The 13326-nt window shown below is 40.2% G+C and overlaps 1 protein-coding gene across 2 annotated transcripts; it reads left to right on the top strand.

The window, feature by feature from the left end:
• Positions 1 to 738: 738 nt before the first annotated feature.
• Positions 739 to 11770, top strand: lss (lanosterol synthase (2,3-oxidosqualene-lanosterol cyclase)). 2 transcript variants are annotated; one of them, XM_044215550.1, is made up of 22 exons: positions 739 to 888; positions 1950 to 2118; positions 2371 to 2509; positions 2942 to 3050; positions 3455 to 3576; positions 3886 to 3982; positions 4278 to 4413; positions 5300 to 5408; positions 5799 to 5917; positions 6119 to 6216; positions 6378 to 6405; positions 6820 to 6876; positions 7609 to 7680; positions 7893 to 7943; positions 8117 to 8266; positions 8690 to 8786; positions 9630 to 9735; positions 10122 to 10187; positions 10280 to 10360; positions 10536 to 10706; positions 10938 to 11016; positions 11126 to 11770. In XM_044215550.1, exons 1-22 carry the CDS (start codon positions 875 to 877, stop codon positions 11261 to 11263), a joined length of 2208 nt encoding a protein of 735 aa, XP_044071485.1. In that variant the 5' UTR covers positions 739 to 874; the 3' UTR covers positions 11264 to 11770. The 2 variants fall into 2 exon arrangements, with proteins under 2 accessions (XP_044071485.1, XP_044071486.1); XM_044215551.1 differs by lacking the exon at positions 6820 to 6876.
• The last annotated feature ends 1556 nt before the right edge of the window (positions 11771 to 13326 follow it).

Raw genomic sequence — 13326 nt, 5'->3', positions numbered from 1 at the left:
TGACTTATTCGCTGAGCTCATTCATGGCAGTCTGTGGCATACTGAGTTCACTCTGTTTTGAATTTCTCATCTTTTACTCTGTTGAGGTCAGACTGACTGGTTGCAACCGTGTGTGTCCTATTTTTTTATTTTTTTTTGCTTGTATTAAAGTCTAGGTTTGTACAATACGGAAAGAAAATCAAGAATTTTACTGTTTAATTTTGTACCATTGATTTTGCATTTCTAACTTGAAAATGTGTGTGTTAAATACAGTGTCTAACATTATGTTGGTTTTTGCACAAACCTGACGAGATGCTGATCTCTAAAATCTCTAGAAAAGCTGCTTTTCTTGCCTGTCTTTGACACACTGAGTTACTTGGATTGCATTTGTAAAACTAGCTATAGTCCATAGAATGGCGTCTCTGTTATTTTAACAAATTTTTGTACTGTTGAGTTATGAAATCGTCTAATAGCTACATATTGAATAAAAATGTTATTTTTAAAGTGAGTTTCCCATTGAGCCCAGTTGTCATTCAGTAGTTAACAGGCTCGGGGGTCATCATAATTAATGTGTGAGCACATGTGTAGTGTGTCGTAGGAGCGCTCTGATTGGAGGGCCTCTCGGCAGACCCGCCTGTTTCTCCGCCCAACCGGTTTGTGATTGGACAGCTGAGTCTCTGCTCATGTCTCTCCATGTCGAGAACTCCTCGGACGGCACCGCGAGGTCCGCTGGGAAATGAAGTCTGAACTGTCCTGATCAATGAGCTGTGCTTTCCTCAAAACACTACAATTCCCATGAAAAGAGCAGAAGGGGCAGAGCCTTTAGGGCACCTGAAAAGAAATTCATTCATGCGGTTCAGCGGAGGATTCAACGCTGTATCTGTCAATCACAGATATGACTGAGGGAACGTGAGTAACGTTATTTTGTTTCTTTAAGGGATAATTTCGCCAAAACTACTTGTTTTTAGCGTTTCTAAAGTAGTTAAAAGTGTCTCCACCTCAACCAGTTACAAAATGAATTAGCACCTTGTATAGTAAGTATAATCAAATGATATATGGTAAAATAATATAATACTGACAGGAGCCATTCTGCTACAAAATGAATACTTTAACTGTACATTGTACAGTTTGTTGATAATACTTCTGTAGGTCTACTTAAGTAAAATGTTGTAATTTTTACATTGTGATATTGTTACTTTCACTTAAAGAATCTTTTTCCACCACTGTATAAATATGCTTATAATTAAGGCAGTAATGAAATAAGTTGAATAGCTTTTTTCCATCTGACAGAACTTTAAAACAATTTTATTCCACTGGAAACGTATCCTGCCAGAACAACACAACTTGTTTGACCAATGGACATTTATTTGTGCTCCCCCACCATAACGGTTTTGACTGATATGGTTTGTGGATGGGGAAACTGAATATTACAACGCCCCACTTACAATAATACAATATAATGCAATATAAGATATCCAAAAGACAAAATGAATCAACGCCTCAGACACAGCTAACAACAGCATTCACAGGCCCATTGGAAGCCTCATAAAGGTACAGTTTTATTAGGTTGCAATATGTTGTGTAGGTTATCATAGTTCTGGATCCCCTGTGAATTGTAAGAAACCTTTATGTGCTTTCTAGCCAAGTTGTAGTGTAGTTGTAGTTGTAAGATATTTTGACAGGGAGAAAAAGCTGCCTTAAATATATATTTATATTTCCATCACTTACAAACACTGTTTTTGATTGTGTATCAAACATGTTGTGTAGAGGATTTTGAACATGGACAAAAATAACAACGACCTCTATTAACAACCGAATTACTGGTTTCACTGTTGACCGGCTGAGAAAATATTTCTTTTTTGTGAGACTTTATGGTAGCCTACATATAGTATGAAAAACAGTATATCATAAGTTCAAGAATCCAATAGTATACTGAATAATCAGATGATCTAACACTGAAATACTACCAGGCACCTGCGGAGGCGAGGGGGGCCGTACAGGACGGAGCCAGCCACAGACATGAGCCGCTGGAGGCTGACTAATGTCGAGGGCAGGCAGACCTGGCGCTATGTGGAAGATCAGGACACCCCAGACAGAGAGCAGACGATGCTGGAAGCCCATTCTCTAGGCTTGGATACGGTAAAATCTTTATTTTTCATAACAGTGAAATTAGACTCCTGTCATTATTTGTTTCAAGATGTAGCCCTGGAGATGTCCTACCTTATCAGTCTAGGAACATGTCGACTACTTAGACTTACTTATTCTTATGTACAAAAACTGTAATAGATACTTTTAGTTGTTTCTATTAATGGTAACCAAAGTGGCTGGTAGACCTCTGAAATGTATAACATTTGTCTGGTGTTCATTTCTAATCACCAATTCTCTCCACAGAGTAAGTTTGTGTCTGGCTCCCCAGCTGCCCGCACGGCTGTACATGCAGCTCTGAAAGGTATGCACTTCTACAGCCACCTCCAGGCCGAGGACGGTCACTGGGCAGGGGACTACGGCGGACCTCTCTTCCTGCTCCCAGGTAAAGCCAAATCATCCTCCTCCGTGACCTTATATTTGACACCTGTAATTTGCAGCAGCTGTTTTTTTACCCTTCCATGTAAGAGATACGTTTAATTTAAAGCCACTATGTGTAGAATTTGGCCTGGTGATATTTTTAAAGACACCGTGGCAGACAGAAATGCACACTGCTTTAATTACATCAGCTGGCATGTCTTATAGAACACATTTTGAAGGAACCATGTGGAGATCAGTGTGCACATTTCATTTTTGTAATTTGTGCATACTGTCTGTGATTGACAGTCCCCAAGTAAAAGCTCAATATTGTATAAGCCATCTTCAACCATCATTTCCATCTTTTTGCTAAATTTGATTGTGTGATGACAGATGATGGTGAAAAGAGGAGCGTCTGTGTCTGTCTGCCACTGCATGGGTGTCCATTTCTGTGCTTCAGGTCTCCTGATCACATGCCATGTGGCTAAGATCCCTCTGGCCGAGGCCTGGAAGAAAGAGATGGTGAGGTACCTGCGCTCCGTTCAGCTGCCAGATGGAGGCTGGGGTCTGTAAGTCAACAGCACACTTTTTTGTCTTTTGATATGCACGCATGCCATATTGCTAATGTAAGGTGATTTCATGTTTTTAGTACTTCTGAGTATGGTCAAGACGTACGGTTTGCCAAGTATCATTTCAGCAAAGGTGACCTCCAAACTTGGAAAAATGTCCATACTTTTGTCAGATGTACAAGCATAATTTTGTCATCGTACTCCAGAAATTATAGGGTCAGTGAAATGTAATGTTATGATACAAGCAGCTACAGGAAGACTGGTGTAGTAATTACTAGAAGTGTCCGTTCATCCCCACTGCTACAAAATAACAGTTACAGGAGAAATGTCTAAAAACATACAGGATGAGACTGTCTGGAATATTGATTATGGCAGCATCGCGGATGTGTTTTGTTTTTCTTCAGGCATATTGAAGATAAGTCTACTGTCTTTGGCACAGTGCTGAGCTACATCTCATTAAGGATCCTGGGAGTAGAGCCTGATGATCCAGATGTGGTTAGAGCCAGGAACAACCTGCACAGCAAAGGTGGGAAGGAACAAGTTGAAATGGTCCCTAAAAATACAATGTCACTTATAATTAAATCTGCAGTCAGTCACTCACAGTAATACTTACAGTCAGCACTGATTACTAATCATCTTTTTGTACCGATAACACACAGGTATACAAAAACAGTTTTTTTTAAATGGGGAATATGTTACTGCTTTGTGTTTAGTTTAGAAGGCATATTTCCTGCAAATGTAATATGAGCTATAGTCCGTGCTTATTAATCACCATGTCAATTATTTATGGTAGTAGCGTGATACTAAAGCTGTCTATGTTTTTGTTTTTGTACAGGCGGCGCTGTGGGGATTCCCTCATGGGGTAAATTCTGGTTGGCCATTTTAAATGTCTACAGTTGGGAGGGAATGAACACACTGCTACCAGAGATGTGGTAAGTTTGATGTTCTAACATCCCATTATGTCCTCTTCTACCCATCAGTTATGCTTTAAATACACCCAAAAAGCTTCAGGATCTCAGCTGAGGTGAGAGAAAACATGATTATGTTGCCCCAGTACAAAAGTGGGATTACTTTTAAACTTATGTCATTAAAATAATACTGTGATATCTTTCGTCTTGCACTCTCTGTCGATAAACTTTCTGTAGGTGGCGCTCTATTCTTTGTTTGTTCAGCCTTTTTTCCTCTGTATCAATTCAGGGATGGTGGATGTATTTTTTTCTGTTCCAGGCTGTTCCCCACTTGGATGCCAGCCCACCCCTCTACCCTGTGGTGTCACTGTCGCCAGGTCTACCTCCCCATGAGCTACTGTTATGCTGTCAGACTGACTGCAGAGGAAGACTCCCTGGTCCTCAGCCTCAGACAGGTGCTGAAACCACCTCATACCACAAGGGGGCGTGATAAACTTTGAATTTTAACACAGTGGAGAGACTTTGGGACTTTCATTCCTGGGTGTATCTTGTTTTTTTGCTGTGTGTTTAATCCCCAAGATTATCAATTATCGATTAGCAAAATTGTTGGCAATGACTTTTCTGTCAATTCATCAGTTGATTAACCACTAATTATTTCTGCACTATTAACAGTAAATGTCAGCGTTTTGCTGTCAGATGGTTAGAGTTAAAGTGCAAGAGCATCTTTCTTCGGTTATAAGACTTCTTTTGAGTTAACACCTCAACTCTAAAGGTTTTTCTACTGCACCTCTGAATGGCTGAAGAAGAAGAAAATGAAGACTTTGGAGTGGCCTAGTCAATGTCCTGACCTGAATCCTATTGAGATGCTGTGGCATGACCTTAAAAAGGCAGTTCATGCTCGAAAACCCTCCAATATGGCTGAATTACAACAATTCTGCAAAGATGAGTGGGCCAAAATTCCTCCACAGCTGTAAAAGACTCATTTCAAGTTATCGCAAACGCTTGATTGCAGTTGTTGTTGCTAAGGGTGGCCCAACCAGTTATTAGGTTTAGGGGGCAATCACTTTTTCACACAGGGCCATGTAGGTTTGGATTTTGTTTTCCCTTAATAATAACAATCTTCATTTAAAAACTGCATTTTGTGTTTACTTGTGTTATCTTAGACTAATATTTAAATTAGTTTGAAGATCTGACACATTTAAGTTTGACAAACATGCAAAAAAATAAGAAATCAGGAACGGGGCAAGCACGTTTTCACACCACTGTATATATACGCGCACACACACACACTTTGTTTATACATTTGCATAACCAAATACTGTCCTGCTCTTTGTTTTCTAGGAGCTTTATGTCCAGGACTATGCCACCATTAACTGGCCTGCTCAGAGGAACAACGTGGCAGCGTGTGACATGTACACACCTCACAGCACACTGCTCACCGTCGCCTACAGTAAGTATGTACAGCACACTGTGCACCATGATGATAAACCACCACAAAACAGGCAGCACGTACTGACCATTAACAACACATGTTTTATGTTATTACAATTCATTTTTGTGTGTTTTGTAAGTAACAGTTTGTAACTGTGATTCAACTCTTTTGACCATAAAGGTAAAAAAGAAAATGTTTTGCACATTTCAGGTTAGCAGTGCACTCAACGACAGGCACTCAAGTGAGACATAGTAAATAAAAAAAACATTAGGCGTATTCCTGGCTACAGGATGTTTTATGCAATGATAAAAAGAAGTGGAGTGTTTTTCATCAGAATTTCCCAATAAGCTGCTCTGTGAACTCACTCCCCTAACCTTGTGACTGGACCCTGTTCCTGTTGTCCTGCAGTGGTGCTGAATGTGTACGAAGCCCACCACAGCACCACACTGAGAGGAAGGGCTGTCAAAGAACTGTATGAACACATCCAGGCTGACGACCGCTTCACTAAATGTATCAGCATTGGACCGGTAGTATATACACAGATACAAAAAACACTGATATCAATAACACAGAACACAGACTGAATAGAGTATGCGATATGTCTGTGCTTGACACAGGATCAAAAACACTACCAACTTATCTCCATAAGTTTTCAAATCATCCTATTTAAACTGACACTGTAAAAGAAATAGAAGATATGAACATGAAGGATTGGCCTTTGTCCTCAGATCTCCAAGACTATCAACATGCTGGTTCGCTGGTATGTGGATGGTCCCTCCTCTCCAGCCTTTCAGGAGCATGTGTCCAGGATCCCAGACTACCTCTGGTCAGTCAGCTGAACTCTATCAACTTAAACAACACAAACTTTTTTTCAATAACATATAATGTGTAAATGCTGAAAACCGTTCATTCAGTAGTAATAAATCCTTAACCAAAGATGTGAAAGAAAGTATACAACTGATAAACAGTAAGTTCTCTGTGTTCCAGGTTGGGATTAGATGGCATGAAAATGCAGGTGAGAATCGGTTCTCTGCTCCTTTTGTATGAGTGACAGTATATAATTGCACAGATGTAGTAGCTTTGGAGCTGTACAAAGTTAAATCATAAGGGTGTCTCACCCTAAAGGCTCAAGTATAGGAATGGTTGAGTAGCTCAGATATCCAAAAGGAGCTCAGAGTAGGAACGCTGGTTTTTCGCAATGAAAGGAGCCAGTTAAGGTGCAGATAAGTGGCAGAAAACAAATGGATGGACTGAAAACTACCTTAAAAATAAATGAACTTTTCACCTTCATTCTTTTAGCTTACTTGCTGGTTTCATACTTTGTATTTTGTTCTGCAGTAAGTGAATCAGTGCACTCAGTGAGTTCAAATTGAACTTAACCACTTTGTCCACTTTTGTTTGACCACTTTGTCCCTTTGGTTGTGCACAGGGGACCAATGGCTCTCAACTCTGGGATACTTGCTTTGCCGTACAGGCTTTCCTTGAGGTAACGAATGGCCACTTAATACAAGCGAGCAAGCAGGCGTATATTCTAAAGATCTAAGAACAGGTTCATCAAATTTGTTCTTTCTTGTTTGGACTCTGGCTGCTGCATTTTGTGTTAGCTGTAGTCGGTCTAAACTCTAAGATGATAAAAGGCTGATTTTGTTATGTTGCTGAAGGGGCTCTGATCACCCAGATTTCTGACCTTACAAGATCTGTAATCTGCTCTCAAGATTCAGTTTTGTGTTTGTTGAGCGGGAAGAGGCTGTTGATGTCTGTGATGCATGAAAGTTAGGTACTGTGTGTCATCAGTTTAACTACAATAACATACACTGTTTCCAGATTATGTGGCCTAGAGGCAACATGTGCAAACTGACATGCAGTGGACCCAGTATTGAGCCCTGAGGGACCCCACATATGATGTCAACTTTCCTAGACATAAAATTCCCAATAGAAAATTGTTGTCCTTTTAGATAAGATCTTAAACAAGCAAGTGTTGAGCCAGAAAGTCCTTCCCACTTCTCAAGCCTTTTAAATAGGATGTTGTGATCAACTGTGTCAAATGCTGCAGTCAAATCTATTATTACTGAAATAGATATCTCACCTTTGTCACTATTTGTTCGTAGATCATTGATCACCTTGAGAAGAGCTGTTTGAGCACTGTGGTTGGCATAAAATCCTGATTGAAAGGTATCATGTAGCTAATTGTAATTAGTTGTTTGTTGGGGTCTTTCAGGCAGGAGCTCAGGATAACCCCAGGCTAGCAGAGTGCCTCCGAGATGCCCATCAGTTTCTCACCATCACACAGGTACCCCCAACACCTCAGTTTCACGGGTTTCATTATCTTGCAGGAATAAAACACATAGCTTAATATTCTACTGGTATAAAGTGTTTGGCAGTGCTTATTTAAGCTTCAGTTTTTCACTACCATTCAGGTGTGCTAAAGATCAAAACAGTGAAATCTGAATTGCTTTCATGAAAAGGATTTCTTATGCTTGACTAGTTTTTCTACTGTAACAGATACCTGAGAATCCTCCTGAGTACCAGAAGTACTACAGACAGATGAACAAGGTAAAACTAATATCACACAAGAGCCACTTTTCAAATTATTGTTAAATAAAAGACTCAAATGCCTTTGACAAGGAAGGCAAACATGGCCTCTGGAAAAACTTTTAAAATTCTTAGCCTGTTGGCATGCATGTGTATGTGCATGCACTTTTTATTCCTGCGTTCTTTTTTGTCAGGGAGGCTTCCCCTTCAGTACCCGCGACTGTGGTTGGATCGTGGCTGACTGCACAGCGGAGGGCCTGAAATCAGTGATGCTGCTGCAGGAGCTCTGTCCCTCCATTGGCCAGCCTGTCACCTCAGAGCGCCTATATGATGCTGTCAATGTGGTGAGTCTGCAGTGAATAAATGAATGGAAGACTAATTAACCTCTAACCATACTCCCATGACTTAAAGTCTTTTGCCTAGCTCTTCCCCAGCGCTAGGCAAGAAGATTAGTACCACTCTCATATCTGCCCATAAATATGAAGCAACAGCCAGAAGTAAGTTAGCTTAGCATAGCACAAAGACTGGAAACAAGGGGAAACAGCCAGCCTGGCTTTGTCCAAGGGTAACAAAATCTGCACAGCAGCACCTCTAAAGCTCATTAATTCATATGTTATAACCTGTTTGTTTAATTCATACACAAACTGAAATCAGACTGCAATCCAAACTGAAACCACAGTCCTTCTTGTACACATGTGCTGAAAAATTGCTACTGTAGTCTTTCAGCTTTACAGCTCTTTCACCATTTGCCTATCTTCTCCTTGTAGCTCCTGAGCATGAGAAACTCTGACAGTGGATTTGCCACATATGAAACCAAGAGAGGAGGGAAACTCCTGGAGCTACTCAACCCCTCTGAGGTGTTTGGTAGGTCTGTTGCCAACACCATACTGTCAACACCCATTAAATGCATTTCACTGCCAGATATGGTCAGTCTGAAAACATTACTTTCAATCTATTGTTTGTTATTACACAAAATAGTGGAGATGGAGGTATTATAATTCCATGGCCTACAATTAACAAAAAAATGCATGACATAAAAGTCACTGAATTGATTTCTTGGTATTCCAGAAATGTTCATTTCATAATAACAGCATCATGCAAGTTGGTACCTGACTTACAGCCCCAAGTCCTTGTCAAAGAGCTCAGTTCACTGCCAGGACTTCCTGCTGTGTTTCTCAACCTGCAGATATGCTGATGTGAAAAAGGGAAACAAGAAGCCAAAAACATGACTCCTTTCAACATTCAAAGGCTTTTTCCATTGCACTCTGGATATGCTGCAATATTATGACCTTTTCAAAGGTCAAAGGGCAAAGAGCCTAATAATGTCATGTTTCCCTGTTACAAAGATGATGCAGTATGTGTTTTGAAATGTGATGTTTATTAGTAACAATGTGTTCTCTCTCTCTCAATTCAATTCAATTCAGTGGGGCTTTATTGGCATGGGAAACATTAACATTGCCAAAGAATGTGTGAAATAAAAACATATACATAAACAGAAGAAATGTGCTATTAAAATATATACAGATAAGTAAGATAAGATGATGATAATAACAATAATAATAAAAATTGTAGACTTACAAAATACAAATAAGTGATAACTACATAAACACTGCAACATTTTTTGTATTTCTCTCTCTCTCTCTCTCTCTCACACACACACACACACACACACACACACACACACACACACACACACAACACAAACAGGTGACATCATGATAGATTATACCTATGTGGAGTGTACCTCAGCAGTAATGCAGGCTCTGAGGCACTTCCAGAAGGCCTATCCTGAACACCGTGCTGAGGAGATAAGGTATACTACACACACACACACACTGTATATATTTCTGCATACATATATTGGTTTTAATTACTGAACGAGACAGAAACACCTGACCAATCCGATGGAATGAATGAAACACGCATAACCCTCGACAAAGCAAACTTCCAACTAAAGTGGCTTTAACCATATGTATTAAGATCATATTTGTTGCCATCCTGTTTTTGTTTCATGACTTTATTCTTAAATTGTTTTCAAAAGACATGAAGGCAGAGAAATCCGCAAAAAAACAAAACACACAAAGACATTCTTACCTAAATCATTTCTCAGTTCTTGTTGAAGTTCAGGAGGAATCTTAGAAACTCTGGAGGGAGGAGGTGAAGGTTTTCTGTTTATGTGTTTGTTGATTCATTTTTCAGCTCCACTCTAAGAGATGGACTGGAGTACTGCAGGAGGGTGCAGAGGCCTGACGGATCCTGGGAAGGGTGAGACTACGCTTGCTTTTTTAATATCTGACATCCTACCTAATGGACAGGTCATGTTTAATAGAAAATACTCCTTTTGTGCTTGTGCTCAGATCCTGGGGAGTGTGCTTCACATATGGAATATGGTTTGGCCTTGAAGCCTTTGCTTGTATGGGACATGTCTACAAGGATGAGTAAGAGTTCCAAAGACTCATCACAGACTACTGAAATTTTACACTGAACTACGAACATCATATATGACCCTCAACAACAATTACACCGTGTGCTCCTTAACTTGCCAAGCCACACAGGACATCCATGAACTCCTAGCTTACATACTTAATTACACTGTTGTGCCTCTGTAACCAGGGATGTGTGTGTGGAGGTGCAGAAAGCTTGTCAGTTCCTGTTGGACCTGCAGATGTCAGATGGAGGCTGGGGGGAGGACTTTGAGTCGTGCGAGCAGCGGCGCTACGTCCAGAGCAGCACTGCTCAGATCCACAACACCTGCTGGGCTTTATTAGGCCTCATGGCTGTCAGGTAAAGCAGTGCTCAACTCAAAGGCTTGGTGCTTACGCTGGATCACAATGGGACTCGAGGGAATTGCTGTTGAAAATCATGATAGGTGGTCTAGGTCAAAGTGAAGCTCTCCTGTTGATTTTAGTTGTGTATCATGAATTGATATTATTTATTTATTTGCTGTTGCCTTTGATTGCACACATGCTGTGCTGTTTAATGTGTCTGAGCCAAATCTCTTGTGTGCATAACCAGGCATCCTGACCGGCGGGCCATTGAGAGAGGAATACAGCTGCTGATTGACAAGCAGCTGCCCAACGGAGACTGGCCACAGGTTGAGTCTCTGAGTCCCATATATTTGATTTATTATTAAGTTAATCCAATAACAGTATAAGATATAATGTGAACTTTGATATGTGATGTTCTGTGCTTCCCCTCCTCAGGAGAATATTGCAGGTGTGTTCAACAAGAGCTGTGCTATCAGCTACACCTCCTACAGAAATGTCTTCACAGTCTGGACCCTCGGCCGCTTCTCCACACTTTACCCCAGCAGTCCATTGGCTGGGAAGGTCAAGCTGTGAAGACATTTAAAAGGTCATGGTTCATCAGACTATCTCCCTGGATGAAGAAACATAATGTCTTCAAGTAAAGCAAAATACAACAACAGCCACAACGTTCAGACAGTTAATGGAAAGTGTATATTTTTTGTGAGTGACATCTTTTCTGACACTACCAGAACTGTGAATGAATTGCATTCAGCCTTCAAATTATGCATAATTTCTATGTGTAGCCCTGACTGAATGTACACTATGGACATATTAGCACTTCAGTTGTGTTTTCAGAGTTGAATCCATCAGATAAAGTAACACATTTCATTCTTTGAATTACTATCTATGTTGACATTCCAGGATGGCTCATCCACCAGAGCTACTCCTTACAAATCTGTTGCAATAATCTGCTGCTATCCAAGACACCCAGTTACTGTGCGCTGGTTTATAAAGTGTGTAAAAGCATTTATGTCCACGTTGCCTTATATGCTTGCCCCTTCCTTACCATTTGCATTTAGAATAAATAATTTTTCTATGGTATTATCTTGACTGGATGTGTCTTTGATGAATGTATTGGTTTGTGCCTAGTCAAATATCAAACACAGAGCGCATATGGAAATTAAAGCAATTATTATAGAAAAATAATAAAAAATAATCAATCAGGATTTTTCATTGTGTTGATCAGCCCAAATGTTAGTACTTGTGCAACAATGTGACACATTGGCCTTCACATGGTGAACATGTTAACTGCATTTGAAACACCCAGTATATGGACAGTGATGTCCCATGATGTTTTATCCTTTTATCAGAGTGAGAAAGTTGGCAAAGCAGACACTTTTTTCACACCTTGCACCACCTCCCTTGCACATAGCAACACATACTGGTATTAGTTTTACTGTTAGTTGAGTATTGCTTGTGTGAACAGTCCAGCAGGTGCTAGAGGGAAAGGATGTAAGGATAAGTCTACTTTTGTAACCTTTATGGGCAGAACCTCTTCACGGGCAAAAAGATATATACAAACTCTGTAGATTGCCATAATTAATCAGTCACACTGCAAGCACTTATGGCATGTCACAGTTTGTACTTTATATGAGGCCGGGCTCTCTGCAATTCATTATACCCAGATTTATTCTGTGTAAGTAAGTATTTAGTTACCAAAGCTCCAGTTTTTTGCACTTTGACCACTAATGCTGTTTCTGACACACCTGCATTTTTTAAGTGGAGTTAAAGGTGTGTTTGTGACGAATGTTTTGAGATGTTTTATTGAATAAAAGGTATGTGTGTGGGAGTACGTGAATGTTCTCAATGTATAATGTACATGTGACAGTCCTCAAATACCATTGGAGTGTTTGTTTGTGTAGCTGAGGCGCAGGGACAGGTGACTGCAAAAGCACACAATGGGTTTTTACAGTCACAGCAGCAATTAGAATCCTGTGGTTGAAAACAGGCATACTAGACAAGACTATGTAACTGGTTGGGCCAGTGCTTTCTACTTTCTACTGTTTGTTCAGACTCTTAAGCATGACCAGATGCTGATAAGAAAGCTGGTTTTAATTCACCTCTCCCACCTTCTCCACAGGAGGAGGACGGGGAATTCTCCCCACACCAAGACTTAAAATTTAAATTCAAGGTGAAAATATATACATGTATGCAAATATTCCTGTGGATCAGTCAAAAACAACAGTTGTTAGATTGTTCTTTACTACAGTTGTACTCAACTCAAAAATGAGGACTTGAGAATTGACTTACTCGAGACTTGACTCCCTGATGACTTGACATGAGACTTTACTCCCAAAGATTTGACTTGAGACTTGACTCCCTAAAGACTTGACCTGAGAATACAAATGTGACCCCCAAAGACTTGAGACCTGACAGCTGACTCCTTAAAGACTTGACTTGAGATTTAAGACTTGATTCCAGGAACACAGGAAACTTGGAAACAGCTGTAGATGTGTGATGTGTGTTTTGACTGCTTTGCTCCTGTCGATCTTCTTCAGCTGACTTTGACGATTAATTCATCTAAGCCATCAACCTGTCTCTTAGACCCCATTCCAACTAGGCTGCTTAAAGACGTTTTACCCTTAGTTAGCACTTGT

This window comes from Siniperca chuatsi, linkage group LG12, assembly GCF_020085105.1.
Source record: "Siniperca chuatsi isolate FFG_IHB_CAS linkage group LG12, ASM2008510v1, whole genome shotgun sequence".
NCBI classification, from domain to species: Eukaryota; Metazoa; Chordata; class Actinopteri; order Centrarchiformes; family Sinipercidae; genus Siniperca; species Siniperca chuatsi.
Note: the sequence above shows the minus strand (reverse complement) of the source record. Positions and strands in the feature narration are given on the sequence as shown.

Coding starts and splice junctions, on each gene's coding strand:
- lss (XM_044215550.1), top strand. Junction 5,918..6,118: donor AATGTATCAGCATTGGACCG/GTAGTATATACA, acceptor CTTTGTCCTCAG/ATCTCCAAGACTATCAACAT. Junction 8,267..8,689: donor TATATGATGCTGTCAATGTG/GTGAGTCTGCAG, acceptor TTCTCCTTGTAG/CTCCTGAGCATGAGAAACTC.